The sequence below is a fragment of the Pyxicephalus adspersus genome, chromosome 10 (assembly GCF_032062135.1).
Source record: "Pyxicephalus adspersus chromosome 10, UCB_Pads_2.0, whole genome shotgun sequence".
Taxonomy (NCBI): Eukaryota; Metazoa; Chordata; class Amphibia; order Anura; family Pyxicephalidae; genus Pyxicephalus; species Pyxicephalus adspersus.
Window position 1 is genome coordinate 37,721,721 of NC_092867.1, and position 25,729 is coordinate 37,747,449.

Consider the following 25,729-nt stretch of genomic DNA (forward strand, 5'->3'; position numbering starts at 1 on the left):
ATATGCTCCTGAGTTAAGTAAACCTGTTGGTTTGTCCTTCGTGCACATTGCAACAAAGTCCTTTAAATTCAGGAGGAAAAAAATCAAATTCCCCCAGTTTTACATACTTTTAAACTTTTGGGGACAGAGGAGAGGGACACACTGTAGACAAAATATGCTGGTAAATACCACCATTTTCATAATAGTAAAGTAGGTAAAAAGTGCACTTTTTATCATCTAAACAACTTCTTTTTTTATGGAAATGTCAGACAGGAAATGACAAACAAAGGGATCTAGGAAAAGGGACAATCCCTCCAAATCAGGGCTGTTGGATTTGAATAAAAAAAAAACATTAAAAAACAATGTAACCCTATCAACACAGGCATTTGCACACAATAACAACATTAAACAATGTTTATAAATTGTATCCAATGTGCAGCTGTAGCAGGTAAATAAGTATATTATAAAAATAAATAAATAACACACTAAAATATTTCTATCATCTGTAAACCACAGATATTTCACTAAACATCTTTCAGTGTTTCTTGTGATTGAATCTGTAGGATGTGCAGTTCCTCTGGGGGGCGCTGTTCCCTATGCCTGGTAATGGATATCCTCAGAGCTGTGCAGGCTCTGAAATTTCCTGTGTTGGTTAACTCGCAATGCTGTGTGTCACCTCATTAGAAGTGCTGCAACAGGCATGAAAAGCCTTGCAGTCTGCTCGCAGTTTTGGCAAAGATGGATTTCTCCAGGAGGTCTCAGGGTCCCACCTGCAGTGGATGGAAATGTTGGATCACACTCTTCCTCTGCCTGGCACTGTACCAAGGTAAGACAAACACAGCTCTGTCCCAGTTCTGCCACTTTACAGATCCCCTGGCAGCTTCTGTCCAAGTCTATTATAGGGAGGCATGGGGGCACCTGGACAGCTGAACTCTGCTATAGAATGTATTAAGTAGCTGATTAAAGTTCTGATCATGTCATATCCTTAGCTGGGCTGCTTGTCATGCCCTATAAATATGAGAACATCATTATTGCAGGATAAAGTAATTAGGAACATGACCTTATGACCCTCACATTGGTCATTTTAGAATAATGACCTCCCTCTGGGCAGCTTGTTGTGTTTCAGCAGACTGGCCTTCCCTGGCACAAAACCTCAAGCATGGGTGTGTTTCATTGCACACAGTTCTAGGGTTCCATTTACCAAGATTTTATTTTTAGCCGTATTTTTTAATTCTGTCTTTTAAAAATAGCTATAGTTGTCCTGTTGTGTTTATTCTGTATTGCACTGAATGGCATGCATTTTGTGATACTGATAAGAGACTTTGAAGTCTTCAGTAGTGAACTGATTGTCCTGTGCCCCTAGCTTCTTTGTAATTCATGCCCCCACCCCGGTTTAATTGGATCATACATATAGGGTCAGTGTACAAAGATGGACAAGATGAAGTTAAAATTACTAGGACGAACAATAAATGCTGAACTTTTTTGTAAGAGTCTGGGGCCCCAGGAAGCAAATCAGTCTTACCCTTCATATAATCCCTCATTTCCTGATATTTATCCGCATAGAACACTAATAATATGTATGAATTGCAATAATGTTTGGGTGATGATAGCAAATGATGGTTTTTTGGACAGCAGATATACAAACATGAAGCTGATGGACGTCAAACTTTTTTTGTGCAATGTATTATCTTTTTTCCTGACTATATGAGTATTTACATACTTTTTTTTTTTTTTTTTTTTTTACTCAGTGTATTTTGGTCAACATTTTAAATCCATTGTTTTTGTGAAGACAAATAGGGGCCTAATCATAAAGCAGTAAATGTGACATTCACCAAACATTATCTGGTGAATCTAGTTTTCATGTGTTTGCAATTGCAGCGTATTATTCTCTACCAGAGAATATTTGGTGGTTATCACCATCAAAAAAAGACCTCATAGGGTAGCAATGCATTAATATTGAATGGTATGGAAAGTAGTGTTACCAATTACAAGTTTGGACTCTTATCGAAGAGATGTTGCATTGGTATAAGGAGTGTTTTATTAACCTAATCACGGGAAGAAGAAGAAAAAGGTCTTTGGTTGGGCCGCAAACATCTTGACGTCAAAATGTCCCCAAACGTTGCCCCTTCCGGTGTTTCTTCAAATTCAGGAACAGATAATAGTCTGAAGGAGTCAGGTCAGGGAATTAGGGGGGATGGTAGGACCAATTGGAAACCCAGGGTGTTCAATTTGGCAGCCACAACTTTGGGACGTGTGCACAGGTGCATTGTCCATGGCGTTTCATCCTAATTGCCTCCTTCAGCTGGTCCAGGAGGTTAGCATAATACTGTCCAGTGATACTAGGGCCCGGAGGTAGGTAGTCCACCAATAGAATACCGCCTTTGTCCCAGAAAACGGACACCATGACTTTTTTGGCCGATTTCTGAGTTCAGAACTTCGGCTGCGGGGACCCGCTGTGGCGCCATTCCTTTGACTGTTCCTTGATTTCAGGATCATAGATGTGGTTCCAGGTTTCATCCTAACTCACTAACCTAGCCAAAAAGTCCTGTGCAGCTTCAAAATGTGCCAAAATGGCTTTGGATGCTTCAACTCGTTCCTTCTTCTGATCACTGTTCAAACATTTCGGCACCCACTTCGCTGAAAGCTTGCGCATGTCTAGGATAGTGGTGATAACAAACCCAACACGCTCCCATGACATCAAGTATCTGGGCTATCTTTTTTGCGGATATCCCTATTTAATGTACAGCGCTGCGTAATATGTTGGCGCTATATAAATCCTGTTTAATAATAATAATAATAATAATAATATCCGCCGGTCCTCAATAATCAGCTCATGGACAGCATCGCAGGTTGGGGGGCGCCCACTGCGGGGCTCATCTTCAATGGTGAAATGCCCAGTCTTGAAACCAGATATCCAAGTTTTAACAGTGCTGTAGGAAGGACACTTCTCCCCCAGTGTTTGTGACAAAAACTTAATGACGGCCCGTAACTCCAACGACGTGAACTTGCTTGTGCCTTTGCCATCACAGCTTCCCACTAAAAGAACAAACAGTTTTAAGAATCGCAAAGACCTGATATTTGCACAATTACATACTAAGATATTAGGCTTTCATATGCTCCACACGCGTTCTTCTATTTCATCTGGAAGGGGGCAAGGCCAGGAACTTCTCAGCACCCCCTATATTACGTTGCCCATAATAAAGGGGAACCATCCTTTTACTGAGCGTATATCATTCAGACTGTTGGGAGTTGCTGCCAGTGAAAACTTTTTTTTTTTAAGATGGATAGATCCTTCTGTTGCCCCACAGATTTTCCATTTGTGTCTGGCCTCAGTAGGGGCATTAGAGTATATGAGTTATACAACTGTAAGAGAGGAGAAATACAGCTTCTGCCCATAGCAACTATTCATGGCTTCCAAAGCAACCACTCCAAGTATCTTGATTAGTGTTTATATAGATTGTCGCCTTTTGTTTTCATCTGAAAACCATTCTGTACATTCATATAAAGTACTGTATAAATAATGTAAGCTGGATATGTGTCAGAATGTTGTAGTTGAGGCTGATGATATTATTGTTAAAGAAAGAATTATCTCCCAGCACCATTAAAACAAACTTAATGTCGAAGACTTACTTCTATTTTCTATACAATTTTATATATAGACCTATTTCTTTTATACACAAACCTTTGACCAGTGTTGTAAGGCTTTGCTACAAGCTGCCCCGAAGTGAAACCATAAGGAAAGCACTATAAATGTTACATTGAATGAGAAGTTTTAAAAAGAACCAGTGACCTGAAAAATCACAATTCAGATGTTATAATAGTTTAACCTTACTTCCTGGAGATTAGTTGATTTTTTTTTTAATGAGCATATGCTTTCCCTCAGCAAAAATGTCTGCTTTCACGATTATTTGAAAGAAAACAATAAGCTAAGATTGTTGCTGTTTTCACTGACAGGGAGAGAAAACAACTAAATAACAGCACACACTGCTTTTTCCAGGTTTGTTTTTTTTCAATGTCTAGTCCGGACAGTCTTTTATCAATCTCAAGCTCTGAGCTATCATTTTAATACTTTTTTTTACAGTTTAGGTTTGTAACGTTATACTTATAAAGCTTTCAGTCAGAAGACTCTATACAAAATCTAAATCCTTAATACTTATTCCAGGTAGAGGTAGTCAGGTAGTTATGGATACTTAAGGCGGGTCTCCTGTTTACTTCAGCCCTTGCAGAATCAAATACCCAATAATGATTGTTGAGTAGTAAAGTTAGAGGCCAGCCATTAGCATGACAGTTATTTACAAGGTCAGTCTAAAACTATACTTCACCGCAGATCATTTTCACATGTGTTCATCTAAACCAGCCTTTCTCAACCTTTTTGCCCCTAAGAAGGTCTTGGGTAACTCCTGGTAAAACAATTTATGGGGGGGGGGGTTCCTAAATTGGTGCCCAGTGAAAAGAAACCCCCTCTTCTCTAAAAGTGGTGGCTATATTAACAATATAAATCCTCATCGTAGCCATACAGTTGACTCTACCAAGTGGTGTTAGCCCCAGAACTATGATGACATCATCTAGGGGAGGTCAATCTGCAATAGTTTGAGGACCCCCTAGCAACCTCTGGAGGAGCCCTTGTTGAGCATAGCTGATCTAACCTAAAAGGCAGTGCAGTTATGAAGGATTGGGTGTCACAGCATAAAAGGGATTTGACCCAGAGAAGGCAGATGTGCTGCTGTAGCACTGCTCATATCCTCCCAATATATGAATCTGTCAGGCACTTTTGCGTTACTGGTTAATGACAGAGACATTCCTTCTATCTCTCATGATGGTAATGGACATCTTTATACAAACATGTCACCCATGAAGGGGCTGGACAAATAAGTTAATCTTTGTGAAGAGACATTTTTTGCTCCATCTACTGATAGATTCCACCATTCTGATAAGTTCTAAATGCATATAAACAGCTGCTGGGAACTGAAGAGTTTCAGTATAATGGACATGTTTATAGAAAACTGGTATTTCTTACTTGCCTACAAAATGTCTATTGGACTGGCAGAGCCATCCAGCCTTTCCTAACTTACACCAAATTAAAGTGCATGTAATCTGAACCATAAACTTTTCTCTTATTTGGTACTTATGGCACTAAAAACATTTTGTTAACATTGTTAAATACGTTCATCAAACAATATTAAAAAAAATGATTTTGCCAGACATCCAGTGCTGGCCTGGGCACCTTGCAGTGTTCTGTAAAGCTGTTGCTTTGTTAAATACAGAACTTTACTCCTATGGTATTGAGATAAAAAAAGGGATACAAACTAATGCTACAATCTTATCAATTAGTTGGTAGCCTACAATATATTCCATTTTTGTTTTTGAGTTCAGATTAAGGAAATTGACTCCTTTCAGCACAGCTGAGAGCGAAAGTGCTTCACATGTGAAAAGGCGACTAAAGTGCCACCTGCTGGTCTGATAGAAGGCAGCATAATTTTATATCATGTTGAATATGTAAGTAAAAACTATAGAAACCTCCTGTATTACTTTTTATACTATAATTCATACAACAATAAAATATTTACAAAATCACTATACAATTATTTTAAGTACATCTTTTGACTATGGCTAATCAAACATTGTCTTGTGTTTTCACACCCTGTGCTTTTTTTGTTGTCCAAACCAAGGGACATTCTTTTTTTACATGAAAACATTTTTATGGAAATCTGTTGTAAAGTGAAACACTGATGCCAGAAGAATGTGATAAAAGGAGACATGCCTCGACTCTAGTCTCACATACTAAATTATGTGAATCTGAACCTATTTATTGGAACTAATATAAGGTCCATGGGCCAGAAAATAGTAGCTCAGATCCCAGTCTTTTAATAAAGAAAGTTTTCCTTTTGAAGGAATAATCTTCAAAAGGAAGTTAAACCCATATGCTGCAGAATCCTTTTAGCCAACAAAGCAGGAGCTCTGTGGGATGGCCTCTTAATTTTGGCCGAGGTTAAGTGACCCCATGTACCTCTGATGACTAGTAAGGGGCTGGTTCTTTCAAACATATGGATCACTACAGCTTTCATTTGATGTTTTCTAACCTCCACCAATCTACAGAGTAGGCACTTTGAATTACCTGTTTACATCCACATATCCTCTTCACCTTAATAATGTTCATAGCTTCCAAGGCTGCAGTTGTGTCCAACATCATCCTGTGCCTACTCTTTGGACCTCTAAGTTGTGACAGGTATGCTTCACTCCCTAATACTATCACATATCTATGTGTCTATGTTTTGAATTATAAGTCTGTTTGGAAGATGTAATTGGTCGCCATGTGAAAGTATGACCCATTTGAAGATAAGAATTTCAGTTTGTTTATACACATTTTCCGCTCAACTGGATATTGGCAGTTTTACAAGAAAGATAAGGAAACCCACTCAAGCCGTTCTGTTAAGAATATTACCTCTTGGAAAGGATGTAGTTAGCATAGGAAATAATTGACTCTTACATGTTCCAGCATTCAATTAAGTAAATCTGAGTGGGAAATAAACATTCATTTCCCTCCTGTCATAAATGTATTCAGTAAGCTGGTACAACTCGGCACAAGGTAGGTAATGCTTCATTTCTCTTTTTCAGTTTATTTAAACATTACAATATGTCTATTCAAATGCAAAACTTTCTTTTAACAAAAGTATGAGCAGGAGAGCTGTATTTTCTGCAAGTAAATGGCTATATTTGATTCTTCATATGTCAGGTAAAAAGAAACACTACATTCATCTTCTTTAAAATTGCATGTTAAATATTTCCATTTGCATATTGCCCTGATGTGTATTATTTGTACTTATTATTACTAATGTTCTGCTTGTCAGAATGATTGGTAGCTAATATACTTGTCACCTAAAAAAACTAAATTGCACACTAGGCACTATTAGATGACCGTCAGGAAAACTTTCTAATGTTGCAGGGGACCATTCATTGGTGGTCAGTGCCCCCACTTCTCCTTCGTAACATAATATATTTCATGAGCCCCCAAAGCAACATCCCTCTCACAATGGTGGTCAGTAAGCCTCCCCAACATTACCATTTTTTTTTACGCTGGCGATCATTGAGCTCGCACTTATAACCCCTTAAACATCAGCTAACCACTAATTACCCCTTAATCACCTGTGATAAGTGGGACAAGGGAATCATTGGCTGGTACAAGTCAGCTATTTCTTCCTGCCAGCTTCCTGTACTTGACCCCTGCATGACATGGTTAATGGATTTGTATGGCATGGATGATTAGTTATGAATGCAAAGCAAAGGGGCAATTGATTTATACATATGGCAATTTTCATCTAACCTAATACCACCATAATGATTGTAGACAATTTTCTGACCAGTAGCATAAATATAAATATCTGTAAGGAAATGTTTTACCAGTCAAAGGCTTTATCAATCCTGTGGAGCCAATCTTATGATTGGCTTTCCACTGTCAGGCAGCATACCTGGATCTTTGTTTCTTTACTGCAGACTCCACAGTGTGTCAGCATGTCTTAGTGAAGAACACACGCCCAACTTACCAGACAGTCAGTGAGCCCCCACAAAATGATGATGTGTCACATTGCTTTCTCCTCCTGTCAGGTAAATACTTGTTAGCCCATGTGCGGAACAGCAGAGCCTAGCTGATTTTAGTGCTGACCCTCCTTCTATAACTTTGGGTTTTGTAGTCCAGGAAATTACAGATCACTGATACAAAAACAAATTCACACAAATATTTGTGTTAATTTTATTATCTGGCAGTGTTAAGCCAGCACCCTTAGCAATTGATGCCAATGTTGTGACAATGCCATGTTCAGGAGCTTTGCAGTTGGCTCACAAACTCCACAATTTGAGGGCAACAGACAGTCAGTAAGGGATGTGTTGGACCTCTGCAATGAGATTCCTGCTTCTTCACAGATAAAGGGGAACCAACTCTTTAGCTGCTGGCAGGACACAGGATGTTCTATTTAGACTGTAGCTGCTTTAGAAAAACAAACTGTAAGACATTTAACTTTTTTTTTTGCTGCCCCTTGGATTATGTAGCTGATTTACAATGAATGGCTTCCCATGTATGTGCTTTTATTATTTATAGAAAATGTACACTGGAAGGAAACTTTGATGTGATTTGGAAAAGAATATTTATAGACCACTGCTCCCCAAATCAGTATTTTAATAATATAGACCACAAAGGTCAAATACTGATTGCAAAGTCATACTACTTACGTAAATTGGCCTAATGTAATATATTATGTACATATTAACAAAGCACATGAGGCACACGTAAAAAGATTTGTTTCACTTGATTGTCTTTAAAAAAAAATGTCAAGGACCTTAAGTTTATAAAGAATGCACTTAATCATCCGCAGTTACATTGTAAATGCATTTTTATTACTTCCTAACTATATTAAATAGAAGCGCAATGTGATCCTGGCTAAATAATCAAATTGCAGAGACAGAGATGTAAAACTTAGGAGCACCAGTGTTTGCTTTATGGTATTAGATTTTGGGGGGTGAAGTCCCCCCACTTAACCTGAACTCTCACGGTTGTGTGATCTTTCTGATGAAAACCAGTCAAGTGTGTCATTTCTAGAAAGAGGCATCCTTGTGTCCCATTTCCTCTACGTAAATTGTTACTGTATTTGGATTGGTCTGGTAAAAAGTAATCAATGAGACATACCCTCCTGGGAATCTTCTAGGTCCATGTGTTTAAATGGCAGTAATTGATTACCACCAGTGAATGTTTGAGGGAATGTCAGATTTCCTGTTTATAAATAAAGACCTTTCTTTTTTTTTAAAAAGAATTACATACAGATTATATTGTCTTCATGTATGAAATCAGAAAAAAAAAATCTAAAATTCTAGTAGCACTTTTAGATGATGGCAATTACCCATATTCTATTATAGTTAGCTGTGAATGAGCTTTGATTAGCAGTGACCCCAAAATATTACAACTATTGAATTCCGGACTGAATGCCTATTTCATTTAAACTGGCTTAAATCTGTCAAGTTAAATCTGCATAAAGAGAAGTTTCAAGTAGCGGATGTACCTCTTCAGAGCAATATACTGATACATGGAAGAGGTTTGAGCTGTACTTTAGTGTTAAATGCCCCCTATGTATAACAGGAGAAACTAATAAGAAAACACTTATCCATAGTACTAAACTCCAGTTCTACCATTAAAGACTGCATTGTTGGTAAATAACATTTTGTCATTATGTAGCACAGGGTCACATTAGGTAATTCAGAAATATTTTTAAGCTATCTCCTTAAAAACTGAGCTCCAGGAACAGAAAACACCAGTAAATGCAGGGATGCATTTTTATTAGAAATTCAAAGAAATCGGGTCACCAAAGTGACTGCCCTGTGATGTCTCAGGTCTGGAAGGAAAGAAATACAAACCTTTTATATATAAGTAAAACAACATCTCAGAGACATAAATATATATATATACATCCTAAGTTTCTATATTTGTGATACATTCTGTTATATGAGGACATCACCCTACCAGTATTTCCTATTTGTATTTGTCACCCAGGTTTCTAATGAAGAAATGGCAGTTTTGGCCCACAACACTGGATGGGACACCAATTCATTGCCTGCCATAAGAAATCCTGTTTAGCCACTCGTGTAGACTGTATAAATGTAGACAGGAAGGGGTTGTAAAAAAAATATACTAAAATTTTATTTCCACATGCTTTAGCACGCTATATGTCATTCAGTTAGGATTTACATCTGCCTTTCCAAAAAATGTTCATTCTTGGGATCATCTTAAGCTTGTCTCCAGCAGTCCATCAATTGATAAGTGAATGTTGTCTAATTTGTGGACTACAGAAATATCAGAAGTTTAAGGTGTGCAGACCAAATGCAATTACTGCACTCATTATTGCCTATGGCCTAAGGCTCATTTTATTATATGTTAATATTTTTCCACCAAAATTCCTAAAACCTCCTTTAGAGTGGTATTGTGAAGAAAGTAGTGGATTTCAAGGAACCACCCATCATTTTATCACGAGTCTTGACATCAAGTCAGGAAAAAGGAAGGTTGACTAGGATCAAGTGTCAAGTTCCAAAAATATATTTAAACCAAGCCATGGGAAATGTATGACATTTTGTAATGTTAACCCAGAGAACACAGCACAGGCACATGATATATTAGTCGCGAGAGGATTTTGGAGAATAAAAAAAAAAATAGGGATTACAAAATACTTAACTCACTACCTTCAGCATTCCTAATTAGTGTAATGCTGCCTGTGTTGCCTATATAAACCAAAGCAAAATACCGCCTTGTGAAAAATGTTACTGTGCAACATATACATGTTTTCACATCTCTCTAAGACTGCTCCAAAAATACACGACATACATGTTGCTGCTATTTTACAACATAGCCACCAATTTTTCTGCAGCCAAAGTTGAGAACTAGGAGGGGTAAAAAGTTTTTAACAAGACTCCTAAATGCTGTTGAGGGATTTTCCTTCTTGTCCCACTTACCTTTCTGCTGACCTAGTGGAAAAAATACACCCCCATCCGCTGTCTTTTCTCCTCCAATAACCTATTAATGACTTCCTCATTGATAACCTAATCACATGCATGGCTCCAAAACTTTTCTAGAGCTGCACAGACTCTCTGGAATGGTCCTCGTCTGTCTGACCTGCTAATTGTTCATATATTTATTTTTTACATGTAAGAAAGCAGTTTGTTCAGTACACACCTATATGCATGGGAAATGAGAAAGAAGTCACACATCCAAACCAAAGTAATGCATATCACACCAGATTCTGCTGCTGCATTGTATGTTTAAATATACCGAATATAAAAAATATCGGTCATAGTTTTAGCACAGATGCAGTGTTTTCTAATTGTATTAAAGATTGAAAATTATTATTATTTTTTTTTTTTGCCTGGAGTTATCTTTTATATTATGCATTCTTAAGGAAAACCCAGAACACACAAAACATTTCATTCATGTTGACATCAACATGTCTTTAAAATTAGTAGTCACATTGATGCAAAGAATGTGCTGACTAGCCATAATTTTAAGTATAGCACCTTTGTATTTTAACAGATTCAACTGTGAAAGGATTTCCCTATAGGCAAATAGACTTCTAGGAAGATTTGCAAAGGCTTTTTTAAATTACCACACACCTTCAGGGAATTTTAGGGGTCAAAAGAATGACCCTGCCACTGGTCAGTTTGTATAACCACCATTGTATCCTTTTCACAACTTTTGGGATTTGTGGAAGCACTTATGGACATACTATTTATTCCTTTTCTTGTCCATTACAATTTATTAAAAAAGGGGAGAGATGAGATTGAATTTGGACTAGCACCTATTGTCTATCAAAGATTAGAACTGCATTGTTTATAAATGTGTACTTCTAATTGTTGTTGGCAGTAGGGCCAGGCCATGAGTATGTTAAAACGCTGAAGAAAGAAGACCACTGTGAAAAGTTTGATTCAATTGAATACTCGGACTTCTTCATCTGACAAAAATGCAGCAAGAGAGTGATATGCAGAGCTAAGAGCTAAAGGAAGGACATATTTGTTAACCTAGAACCACACAGGGTCCATATAGTTATGTGGGTCCTATTGACGCCAAATCCTTTCATCCTATTTATGACCACATTAAGGGCTAAATCTGTCCAAGTTTTCTTAATTGTAGTTAGGCAATCTACTAGGTGATGCTTACCCTTATATATATATTTACAATATGGTAAATCTAGATAATGATGATGATATCAACCTAACCAAGGGCACAGCTGGATTTCTGACACTGATGAACTCATTGTAAAGAATGCTAACTGCCTGGATGTAATGCTGATCTTTTTGGTTCAGTCACACATCTGAAACTAGCATGCAAATATCCGAGGGACAATTATCTGAATATCAATCTATGTTCATAATATGGGCCAGTAATTAGAAAGTAATAAAGGTAGAGGATCAGAACACCAACAAGATAAGCAGTGTTTTTTTTAGAACCAGAAATTGCAGTTTACATCACCTCTTAGTATAGTCCATATAATGATTATGCTAACCTTATGCCCAATACTCCTCTGGACAACATAATACACATAAAAGGTGACACTACACCAACTTTCAATGAATATTGGGGAATGGGGAACCACCTTTGAAAAATCAAGTTCTGTAGAATATATCTACAATTGTTGCCAGCTGCAATGCTCTGCCACTCGTTTTGTGAATCTGTAGCAATGTCCCTCTGGCTGATACTAAATAGGGTTTTTGTCTAATGATCCTCCCTATTAGTGTTGCTTGGGTGAATATCAATCAGTATTTTGAACACAGACATTAAAATAGAAGTGATGCCTGGTTATCTTCAAGTTTTTACTGATTTGCCAAATTGCTATTGTTTCACTGAATTCCAAGTGTCCCCATCTAAGAATTCCTCCTACACACACACACACTGCTCACTACAATACACACTGCATATCTGCTGCCTCTGTATGAACATATTGGCCAACAAGCTCTACGTGTGTCCTGCCTACACTTTATTACCACTTGTCAAGGAGTGGGATATGTAAGGCAGCAAGTGAACAATCTGTTGGAAGCAAAACAAATAAGTTGAGAGTAAGGTGCTGTGAGTTTTTGACAAACCATGATGCTGTAGTATCTCCAAAATGGCAGGTCTTGTGGGGTGTTTCCAATATGCAGATTTAATGGCTGCCAAAAGTGACCAAGTGAAAGTGAACTAGCAACAGGTTCTTGCCAATAAGGGTTTTGGATACTTATGGTGGTTGATCACCCTTTTGACCAGATCCCAAAAGCTGCTACAAACCAATTGGTGAAAAACTTGTGGCATGAGAGAAGGGTATCTACAGGTTCTAGATTTTCAGTTCATTGGTTTTTATATCTTAATACACTGTAGTAAAGTGCCAGCACTGCATAAAAAAATAAAGTAAATGTTTTACCATAGTATTGTGCAACGCAGGTTGCTCATCATAATAACGAAGTGTGTGTCGACAATATTTTACAATGCCTCCGTCATTTGTGGTTTCTCTAACTTGCACAAGGATAGGAGTAATCCACCTACGATTGTATACTACAACTTTTGTAATCTGGTTAAGAATATTTTAAGTAGCAGTATAACTTCATGTGGATAATATTTAGCATTTTTCTAATTAGGAAACATTAACTTGTTTGTTGAAAGGTTGAGTATGTATGCATTTATTATTGTTACTGTCCAGTATTTATTTAGTTCTTCTCCACTTAGCTATGTACAGGAAGAATGACAAACATGTTACCAACAATCAGTTAATATAGGATGAGAAGTGTCAACTGTAAAGAACATAACTCGGTTCAGTACATCAGCAAACCTAGTCTATGATTGAAATCCATTTTTAAACCATGTAAAACAGACTCTATAATAAATGCATGTCCTTGTTTGTATTGAAGATAGTGAATCAAACCTTTTAAATTTTCCTTTTGTGGAACCCAGAGAGGTTAGGTGTCAGCAGAGCAGACACAAATTGTATAAAATGCTTGCAGAATAATGGCCTTCGTGAGGATTAAATTATCCTGATTTAAGATAAGATTTGGGGAGGTGTGAGCAAACTGGAATGTCAAACAGATTTCAAGGAAAATAAATGGCATGCATTTAACTACTATTGTACAAAGGGAGTGTGTGATGTGGACTCCAAACAACTTTAGCAAGCATTGTCCACATCCATTTAAAATGTCTCGGTTTCCTATTTAGAGACTTGTGCACATCTATTGGCTGCTACCATAGAAACTATAATGTAAGATCAGCCTTGCAAAAAAGTAGCTTTTCATTTCAGTTTCACTTTAATTTTCCATACTTTCTTACTATCACAGATGCACAATTATTTCTAAAAATAGTTAACTATTAACTTGAACACCAATGCCTTTATTTATTATTATTTTTTTATTGCCTGGGATACATTTTGCAATTTGACGCATTGTTTGTGGTGAAGCTTATATGTGCTAAACAACAGTTAAAGCCAACATGTGCTTTGCCCATACAGGGCAAATTAACATGATCACTTTAAAGTTGGCTACTGCTGCAGCCAATATTTACTTTAGCTTCTCTTCTATACTATCCATTCTCTAAAAAAATTGAAGAGGCGCTATTTGTTACTTTTCTTTATAGGGGCCATGTCATTCTCATGCTTTCCTCCAACACTGCTGGTGTTGATAGTGTCACACTTGGGTAACTGTGCTAAAACAGGTGTGTAGAGCACTGTAGCAATCTTTAGCATTGGGAAAGCCCTAACTAGGTCCAACTTGGAACTTCCACATGGTTTCCCCAACTCACCATGGGCAGAGAATAAAAGAGAAGACAAGTATCAGTTAATATGAGGACTGTGATTAAATTATGGGTTCACTTTAAAAAGACATTGTATTAAATATGCCCATTATACTGCAATGTTGGCAAAGCATGTTTTGGAAAAAAAAGACTACATGCTTAAGGTAATCTGAACTTATCTTCTGTCCATTTTTTGATGGCTTTCAAGACTACCTTAATATTTAGTTTGACTTTTTGATAGAACTGTAGATAATGAGCTAATAAATGTGTTAATAAAAGTCAAATAATGCAGTGTCATTTTTAAATCGATACTGACTTTACATGACTTTACAGGTAGCCATACCTGCTGGTTACTAATTTATCTTCCGGGAGCTTGTGGTTTTCCTGAAAACCTTAGTATGTGCTAAACCTCAGAATCAAAACATTGTGACATCTGCTTCTGGTAAACAGGATGTACAACCTGAACCGAGGTAGTTAGCTTCAAGTTTCAAGTCATGTTAATCTCTTTGTACATCTATATGATTCACAGACATCTTATCAAAGAGCAGGAAGCATTCAAAATGGTCATAAAGCTCTGCAATTTTTTCAAGGAGCAAAATTGGAGGTGGTTAGGCAAAGGTCTTTAATGATAGTTTAGTTTTTCTAGTTTTGTTAAAGGAAGAAGAGTCAACCCTAATATAAACTCCTGAACAAGTCTCATTGTTGACACAAATTGACACTTAATGAAGTTCTCTAAGGCAAAATAAACATCACTGGATGAAGTCCTTCCGCAAATAAAAAAGCGCACTTGCTTGATAGCGGTTTTCTTTTATGATGCCAGAACGTGCCGGGTATCTCAGCATCCCCAGGGACTGAACTCCTGTGCATATTTCAGGAGGAAACAAAGTTTACCTGCTGTATAGCGAGCAGTAATTCCAACACCAAAATGGTTTTGCCATATTGGTTTTGCCAACTGCTGCTGTATAGCGAGCAGTAATTCCAACACCATATTGGTTTTGCCATATTGGTTTTGCCCACTGCTGCTGTATAGCGAGCATTAATTCCAACATTATATTGGTTTTGCCATTTCTACCTTATGATGGGCTAACTCAAGCTTGTAAAGTTCATGACCGTATAGCTAGAAACACATTTAAAATAATGGCTAGTTTAGAAGGGTTGTTAGGGAATAGATTTTTTTTCTCTAAACAGAACATGGCAGCACAGCTTTAGTTTGCAAATAATGTCTTTTGGACAGATGAGACCAAAGTGGAAATGTATGGTCATAATGCATAGCCCCACATTTGTCAAAAACCCCATGCCAACTGTAAAGATAGGTGGACCAGGGGTATAGCTTTAGGCTTGTTTTGTAGCGGCAAGTCCTGGGCACCTTGCAGTCATTGAGTGGACCACAAACTCCTCCGTGTACCAAAGTATTCTAGAGTCAAATGTTAAACCATCTCTGCAACAGCTAAAGCTTGGGTTAACTTGGATCATCATACAAGACACTGCTCCAAAGACACCAGCAAATCTACAGAATGGCTCTAAAATAACAGAATCGAGGTGTCGAGAATGGCCCAGTCAAAGTTCAAGTCTCAACTGCATCAGAAAGCTGGGTCGGGGCCTTTGGAGAGCTATACATCAACAAAAACTTGCAAACCTCAATGAAGAGTGGGCAAAAATTCCCCCACAATGATGTGATAGACCAAAAGTCATACAGAAAACTATTTTTTCAGTTATGGCTGCAAAAGGCTGTTCTACAAGCTATTGAAGATTTACTTTGTTTTTCACACATAGCTTCTATCCTTTATTTTTTTTCTATTTCCACTGCTGCGATGTTAGGTGCCTTATGGTTGTAACATCCTTTTATTCATTTATATGTTCATTGATATGCAATGTCTTACTGAAAATAGCTAATGAAAACAGATTTATCCATATATATTAGAAGCTGCCCAGGACCAGGTGATGTTTTTTCTTTCCTAAAATAGACTGTATGTTACTTGGGGCTCTATTTTTAAATTATTCCCTATTCAGTTCATGCATAAAATTTGTTTCTTTCCTATTCATTTCCTATTGTGACAGCTGTGGACAATATTGGTCACTAGGTGGCAGAACACATCATTGTTTTATTGGGTCACCCGTAGAAAAACATGACTATAGAATTCACAACCAGCAAATTTCAGAGGATTTGACAGGGGAATAAATTATAAACAAAGCCATTGGTGCACAAAAAACAACTGAAAATAGAGACATAAAGGATTAAAATCAACTACCCATTCTTTCCAGGACACTCCAGACCTGGATCCCAAATAAAGAGCACCAAAAAAACAACTAATGGGCCTATTCAGGCCCTTCAATCTCTTGTTCAAGCGATGAAAAGGTAGATGATGCAAAATACCCTCCAAACTTGGCATCTAATATTCTATCTCAGTGGCTATAGCAAGCAGAATTTGTGTTATCAATCTGCTACCATGTTCATTACTACTGCATATGATTCCATTAAGTGATCTATTTAAACTTCACACTCCCATTTCAGACAAACTAAAAATGTGTCCATAAAGGTAAAAAAAACAGAACCATGTCCATTAAATAAAAAACAATCATATATATTTAAACTTAGTGGTCTTTGTTCTCTCTTTTTCTACAGGTGGAACAGACGCATTCTCAGTTTTTGCACCGCACTCAAAGTACATTTGCCCAGAAGGACATGATGTGAACCTCACATGCTCTATCAGGGGACACCGTACCCATCAGCATGACCTATTAACTATACATTGGTCTTTCACTAAAGACGGAAATCCAGACTGCAGAGAGGAAAGACATAGAGGAAAGAATACAACAGAGAACAACCATCACAAAGGACACAAAGGAGCCCATTTCTCCAATAATTTGTTCTACAGAACTTTGTTTAACATCACACAATTGGACAGCGGTGGCTATTGCTGTTTCCTTTATGAGGCAAACAAGAAGCATTTGATACATGAAGCTCACAGCTATATTGAACTTCAGGTTAAAACAGGTAACAATTTTCTGTTTTTTAAACCACACCCCATCACATCCTGAGAAAATGACTGTGAATCAAAACTTGATTAAATCACTAAAAGAAGTTTGACATTGTTTAGAAATTTTCTAGCTATTGTTCTTTGACTATGAATGGCTTCCTGTAGTGTCCTTCAATAAACAGGAAGTCTGGAATAGTAGTTAGGGTAAGTCTATGTGGAAAGATACTGGAAGGTTTTCAATCATATTTGTGAATTCATCTTTTTGTTGCACTATAATGCATTTACCAGTTTTAAATGTTTTTTTATTTTTTAATCAGTTTGTAACTGATTGTAACAGCAATGTATGTGAAAAATAGCAACTGCCCAGCTATTGCAAAAAAATATCTGTGGCTCTTTTTTTTTATCCCCGGTTGTCCCTTTTTTTGGACGAATGTATAGATCTCTAATAGACAAATTTACTCTTTAGTGACCAAAGTATTACATTACACTAAAAATCCATTCTTTATATTAGTGCTAAATTAGTGTTTTTTGGAAGGCTAGTTTAATGGACAAGTAATAAATAAAAAAACACTTGTGGCTCTGGTCAATAATGTTTTATGTATAGGTTCTTTGTGGTCCACATAACCATTATGGAAGGAATATGTAGGCATGGCTTCTCCTGCTAAGCAAAATGTTTTAGTTTTTTTTAACCTGACTTATTATGTTGCAAGTCCCATATCATCAATATCTTTCCTGCTATACCTGAATTAAACTACTGTTTACAACTGGTAGTAAATAACCGTGTAACTTTGAACCAGGCATCTCAAACTAACATGAACTCTATCTATTCTATGAAGAAGCTTTAGACACTTAGTTGGTCAGATGGGCATTAAAAAAATGGCTTGCATAGCATTTACAGTAATTTAAAGTCTGCTTCCTAACTTCCTAATTTTTTTTCTATCAAGATGCGTCTTGTAGCCTGTCTGTTTTTTTTTTTTTTAATACAGACTATTAAGTTTCATATGTACAGTATCAGCAAGGTATTGTACAAGTAATTCTCATGGCATGGGTGGGAGATTTATTATCCTACCCCAGCCCATACAAATGGAAGCACTGCTGCCCGAGAGGATTAGGCAGATCACAGTGCTAGAGGGGTCTTTTTGTCAGATAAGTCTTTAACATTGTGAATAATTGCACCTTATGGTAACTGACCTGTATTTTTTTTTTTATAGTTTACTTAAAGCAAGGATTATCTTTTGGGTTTGTGTTTAAAGCAATGATGTATGTTTAGTGGTCATGGACATAAAGCCATAAATACAATTGTATTTTGTATGTGCTGTACAGATAAATGTATCTGAGTTTATTTTATATTTTAGATGATCCAGATCTAAAGGCATGTTCACTTCTCACATCTGAAAATGACAGTGATGGTATGTACAACAATCATACTGTTAGGAAAAAGAGTAAAAAGAGTAACAGGGTTTTTAAATTCATCAAATCGCCATAAAAGTGTTGTTTCTAGTAAAATTAAAATTAGTTAAATTTACTAGGAATCACTACTATTATGAGAACTTTTACTACTACTGTCACATTTATGTCTCTATTTAGCAGTGAATCTGACATTCCTTCAAACATTCCCTTGAGTTGGATCTATTATTGCCATTGAAACAAATTGACCTGAAAGAGTCTCCACCCGGGAATGTTTGGGGGGGAGTTGTCAGATTCCCAACTTTAAAAATAAAGCCTAGTGTTATTGCCACTTTACAGACTGCCATATAGAGTTCACCATTTTAATCAATCTGTAGATTAGAGTTTATGAAATAGGACAACAAAGAAGTGACAATTTGTTATCAGATCACCTCTTCTTTAAAAATATGGCCCAATACTTTTTTAGAAGTACCTTTGGTAAAGCCAATTCTTTAAAATGAACACTGGATAGATGTTACATATGGTGAAAGAACTCCATGACATTATTTTAATTGGAAGATTCCTGCTGACATATTGCTAAGATTTTAGGGATGTTGTGGATATGTACACGCTGTAAGCTGCTGCTGGATATGCCTATGCAACTATAATATTTGTGCTAACATCATGCTACAAGGTTGTTGACCCTACTATGATGTTCTGAAGTTATATGGAGGCTACTATTGCTGACCATTCCTTCTAAAAATGAAATTGATGCTGATTTCAGATCCCCAAGTCATTGATCTCAAAGTAGATAGGAGTTTCAGATTAGTGACCAAAAAAACCAATTGGAAACAGCCAACCAAATAAAACTGTTAAAACATTATCGGCAATGGCAGCTTCCATATTTCAATCTGCACATGTTTCATGTAATGTCCTGGTTATTATTATTTATTAATAATAAACAGGATTTATATAGTGCCAACCTATTAGGCAGCGCTGTACATTAAATACAATTTGCAAATGACAGATATAGACAGTGACACATGGGAGGAGAGGACCCTGCCCCAAAGAGCTTACAATCTAGGAGTTATGTTGTGGTTATCACAACATTGATTTGTTGGCTAACAATCACCAAATACATGTGATGTTTGTGTATGTGTATATTTCTCAAGCCAAGTAAGTTTCCATGTTACCAGACTTCTCCTGTTGAATGCAGTATTCTAATTACTGAAGCTCTACAAGAACATTTCCTACCGTTCTTGTAATAAAAGATAATAACAAGCATTATTTAGTTTCTCTTCAGTAAGTTAAAAAAAAAGGCATGTTCTAGTCAAGCATGACAATTGTGCAGTAAAAGGACAACTACGATTAAAGCACTTTACCAGTTTGACTCATTAATAACATGTTTCAAATAATATATTTAGTTTTCCTGGTGTGAGCCATACTCATGCAGCTTTGCTATCATGTACCTTGTTTGGGTTTTCTGGCACACCGAGACACAAAAGAATTTAAAATCACATATGTTACTCAACAAATCATGCAGCATGCTTGTTTTTAACTCCTAAGAGATCTAGTTATACAGCAATGATACTGCCTTCCAATTACCATTAGGGAAGAAAAAAAGTTTGTATATGTTTAATGTAACACACTTTGCTAAAAACCTGCCGTTAAAAGCCTGCTTATCCCTCCTCCCTTACCTTTAACGATTCATTTCAGTAACCATTCTTTGGTGAAGAATGTTACAGGTTTTTAATGGCAGTGATAAATACATGCTGGACGTCAGTAACGCTTTATAAACAGAATTCATAGTTTCAAAATAAATGGTGTATATAATTTTATAATATATTAGCTCCATGAGCACGATTCATCAAACAGCAATTTTATATAAAGCATGCCAAAATATTGACTGAGAGCCCTTTTTAGCATGCCTTGATCTCTGTTTAGTACACCTTGCTATTAGAGTTTGGCCAATCAGGGCCAACAAATTAAAATTACATTTTAAGGGCCCAGATAATAATTGCAATGTCCGAAGTGTTTCATCTCATCTGATTCATCTGTGGCATTGAAGCCTGATAAATTAGGGTTATTGTATGACCTTGTCTGTGTTTGGTGGGCTTTGAAGCAAAGACTTTCATGAAACTGAGTATAACTTTACCTTATATACCTTTGGAATCACAGAAACAGATTATGCATGCATGATTAAAAAGATAGTCATGTAGTAAGCATGTATGTCATTACATTGTGATTGGAATAAGTGACGATAGACTGGAATAGTTAATTTGTGTTTATCCTATGCTTTTTATTCCCTGGCTGTAGGAACAACAGCAGCTGCAGTAGCCATTGTGGCTTGCATTATTGGAATCCTGTGCTTGCCTCTCATACTAATACTAGTATATAAACAAAGAAAAGCAGTGACTGCCAGAAGTAAGTATCACCCTCTAAAGTGATGAGATATCCCAGCATACTATAACATTTACTCTGTAATGTAATAGGGTAATAAAAACAAAAAAATGAATGGTTGATTCTTATTAAAAATATTTAAGTAAAATATTCTGACACTAACTTTAACTGTCTTCCAATGGATGCATTCTGCTAGGGAAAGCAAATAAAATAGCTTAGTCTATTGATTGTGTGCAGAACTGTGTGCAGAGCCAGAAAGGGCCAGGCTAAAGTGCATACCGTTGGTAAATACAATCCATAGACTAAAGTGCTTTGCATAGCAGAATGCATCTACTGTGAACATTCACATCCATCACTTTTGTGATATCAATGCCAGGTATTTATTCACACAAGCAAGCAGCCTTGACTTTATGAATTTATTGCAGTGGCCAGTTTAAAAGACATTGGGGTTGATGTACTAAAGTGTTTGGGCTTTCTTTGTAAAGTAAATTATCAATCCAAGCCATTCAAGCAAATGAATGTTTTCAATATTTCATTGCATAAAAATGGGCATTTTTTTGCAGTGCATTTTTATTACATTTACTGAGGTGGGTTAACCATTGCAGTAATAATTCACTTTGCCAAGTGAACAGCCTAAATAATTTATTTATCCACTCCAATATTACTCCTAAAATAAAAGGCAACTCGGACATCTCACCATTGTTGCTACTTATTGTTAGAATAAAGGAGTATGTTATGATTAGAATAGTTCTAATAGCATTTTATACCATAAAGAATAAAATTATTCAAGTAGATTTTGTTGTACAGAGCTGTACAGCCACAAAGATGGATGATTGTAGTGGGCAGCACAATAATTAAACTCTGGCCCCAGCCAAAGAGAATAGTGCTGTGGAATGTATGCTACAGACACATGTGAAAAGTATTTGATGTAGTCAAAATCTTAGCCTATGTAGAAAAAAAAGAATGCTAAAAGCTGTAATTTGAATGTACAATTCACGGGAAATGTGCAAATTAGATCTAAAACATAAATAATGAATAGCAGTACCCTGGGTGTTAAACCTTTGAAAGGTATACTTAGCGCTTTTCATTATTACTATTTTTCATACAAAATTAGAAACAGCAACTTAACTTCCGTTTCTTTTTATTGTAGGAGCACAGGAGCTAGTGAGAATGGACAGGTACGTTTTCTCTGTGTAAATGTTCTGTATTAAAGCTTTGGTCCACAAGTACTAAAAAAAAAAGTTTATATGAGAAGTATTACTTCTTTCCGGAGTTCTAGATTGGTCATAGATTTTTCAGCTCATCATGTATGCTATACTGTTTGAAAAAATTAAAACCAGAATTGTGAAAAATGCTCCACGTCAGGGCATGCACTTGTCTTTTATCTTATGCAGGATTAAGGTACCCATAGACCTAAAATGAGTATAGCTATAAACCAATAAGTCCATGGGTATGGCTAGGTTTGAATACCCAGGACGGCCATTGCATAAAGACAAAATTATAGCAAACAAGCATAACAGTGTCTGAAACAATGGTGATTTACTAAGGTGAAATGGAACAAGCCTCTGTAGGCAAGCCATATCCTGGTTTTTAAATCACCTGCACTGGATTTTTGAAGTAAACATTGGAAATTTTAATCACACACACAGTATTAACAATTTTCATATATTAAAAATAAATTGCAGATTATATATATATATATATATATATATAGAAATTTAGTTAAATAACTGCAAACAGTCAGTCAGTTTTGGGGCTGGGCTTGTAAGTCAGGTTGAATTTTCCTGGCAGTAGCTGTGGTTTCCTATTTATGGCAAAGCATGTTTTTTTTTAAATTTCATAAAAAATGTGTAAATCTTTGAATATTTATAGATCAACATATTAGGGCTGTTTTAAGGAAAACCTGTGCCACTGCCATAACCACTGCTACCATTATTAACTTCCTATTCTGTCAATGCTAGTTTCCAGACATTCTATTGATCTATAGAACTTTGAACCATGGGTCTGAAACTAAAATGCAGATACGCTTTTTTGACTTTATTCTGATTTTCCCATTCGGAATGACAAAGCTGTTGCTGTACCCTAAGTAGTCCCTTCTCTTTTCTACAGTAAAATCACAAGCGTCAACCTGTAGTTCCTGAGTAATGGTGATTAGATAGTTCCAATCAATTCTGCCTCTGATCAGAGCCATTTTGACCTTGGATTGGTACTCTCCAAACTTCACAAATTTGGATATCTGAGATGCAATGGATAATTGTGCACTTTCAACCTTGTGGCAAAAGCCCTTTTTCTGTTTAAGCATGGCTGTGCCACAAAAAAACATGGAATGATGAGTTTTGTTTAAGACAACTTGTATGGCCTGCAAAGAGACTGTCACTGTCAAATCTGTCACCCTTCTGTGAAATTGATAGCCAATTGCAAGCCAACTCCATTACCTGACTTGTCAAATGCTATTTTTGGCTAATGGGACACACATTTTCAATAAAAAATTACAAAATCTCTTTGGAAATAGCATGTACAGGTGCCCGGAAACCTTTGCCCCTGTGTTAATCGTGATCCTAAAACACCTGATAATAATTTTATAAGATTTAATAAGCAATTATACATTTGGTCATTAACTGCAGTGCACTAATTTATCCACAAAGCTTCAAATGCCTTCTGACAGCACATATATAAGTATAAACATGTAACATTTATAGTTTAGCTGTGTGAGTATTATTTCAGGTCAAATTACGAAAGTATTACTGATATAGATAAAACATATACTAAACTCATTATTAATTATTTCAGTGAAGCGCAAGGTATTGAAAATCCAGTCTTTGATGATCCCCCCAATGCAAATCCAGAACAGAGGCCACGGCTGATTTTCATGTCTAGCCGCCAGCCGTCAGATTCAGGCCGCCATCTTCTTTCTGAACCCAACACTCCCCTCTCCCCCCCTGGACCAAATGATGTCTTCTTCCCATCTCTTGGTAAGTTCCCACAATGAACTTTCTTTTCACTGCTTAGTCATATAAAAATACTCTCCGGTACAAATATCAGAAAAAAATCAAAGACATTTATTTTATTTCCCGTATATTTTTATGAGTTCAGATAGGAGACTGGAATCCTAATCTGGAGCATCATTCATGTTTGTATTTTGTCACAGAACTAATTATGAAAAGCTTGTCTCGTCTTAAATAAAGCATGTTCCCATTTAACCCACAATTAACCTTTAGTTAATCCTAGATGGTCCTAAATAACTTCCTTTCATTCATTATGTATTTTCATTTATGTATTGCTGAATATTCTACATACAAAATGTTAGTATATGCCTTTTTTAAATTGTAAATAACTTTTCCATTATCTGTGGCACAAGTTTTAGTGTCTTTTTAAATTAGACACATAACAGAACCAAATGTATACTTAAATTTTTTTACTTTCCTTGCTTGTGATATAAAATACCTATGTAATACAAATGTGCTTAATGTATCATTTCAGCATCAAAAATAATGAGAAATATATATTTTTAATGCAGTAATATGGAAAGTTGCTGCATTATAAACAATTTCTTAGTGCCACAGAAAAATCCAGGTATCCACCTCTGCCACATCTGTAGTTTTGTTTTGTTGTACACATTGGGCTGATTTATTAAAGCTCTCCAAGGCTGGAGAGGATACACTTCAGCAGTGAAGCTGGGTAATCCAGCAAACTTGTAATGGACCTGGTCCAGGATTCAAAACATTTGCTAGCAAATACCTTTGAAGAAATCCATTCCAGGTTTGGATCACCCAGCTTCACTGATAAAATGTATCCTGTTTCTAAAAACTTGATATTGAATTATTTATCTTCCTAAATAGTATTTCTCTTGAGCGGGCTTCCTTACTTGCAGATCCAATTCCAGAAAATATAGTTTACCTAAACAGTGGTTTCCTATATAGTTAATAAACCACAATAAACGTGTTCTATTTGAATCTAGAAAAAACAGTATGGTCAACCAACTATATAATTATTTTATTTATAATCTTTCATTAACCTTAGATTATTTTGACAAACTTATGTTCTTAAAGTGTGTTAGGATGGCTGTTGGATTGTACTAAATGTCTAATCATTCTCTTTAGTTTATGGCTAGCATTACAGAACAAAATTAAGCTTTGTTTTACTTGTGCAGAGCCAGTTCCAGATTCTCCGGATCCTGTGTAAATGAAGATTTAGGGATCACGCTGAAGCTTTGAAAATTAAAGCAATATCCAGAAGACTTATCTAAAGCCTAAACAACTGTGCCATCTGTTGCAAAGCAGCATTTGTGCAGGAAAAGGAACATTTTGTAATGGATTTTAAATTTGGACTGAAAATCCTGAACACCATTCCTGTGCAGAGACTTTGCTTAGGTCATCAAATGTATTTATACACTGATTCACTGTTTATTATTGGCACATATCACCTGCTGGCAACTCGTGTAACAGATTGTGTCAATCACAACTCTTTTGGCATATGCATGAATACAACAGTGCATCATTCTCTGGGATGAGAAATGTTTTTAGCATTTGTACAAGCTGATACCCAGACAAGTATACAATCATAGAATAGAGAGTACAAGAAATTTGATTTTTTATTATTTGCACATGCAAACATTAGATTTTTATTCAAACAATGCCTACAGATAAATGTAAATGTGCCTTTTTATTTAAAAAAAAAATAAAAAAATACATGTAAATGTTCTTTTGGC

The 25,729-nt window shown here is 36.3% G+C and overlaps 2 protein-coding genes across 2 annotated transcripts in view; one reads left to right on the forward strand and one right to left on the reverse strand.

Moving 5' to 3' along the window:
- The window catches only part of CDH23 (cadherin related 23), a 190,322-nt gene that overhangs the window by 55,371 nt on the left and 109,222 nt on the right, over window positions 1-25,729 (reverse strand). The window lies entirely within an intron of this gene.
- VSIR (V-set immunoregulatory receptor) lies at window positions 620-25,721 on the forward strand. Its single transcript, XM_072423980.1, has 7 exons — window positions 620-805; window positions 16,881-17,252; window positions 18,591-18,644; window positions 20,938-21,045; window positions 22,172-22,199; window positions 23,812-23,993; window positions 25,172-25,721. The coding sequence occupies exons 1-7, from the start codon at window positions 718-720 to the stop codon at window positions 25,201-25,203; spliced, it is 864 nt and encodes a 287-aa protein (XP_072280081.1). The 5' UTR covers window positions 620-717; the 3' UTR covers window positions 25,204-25,721.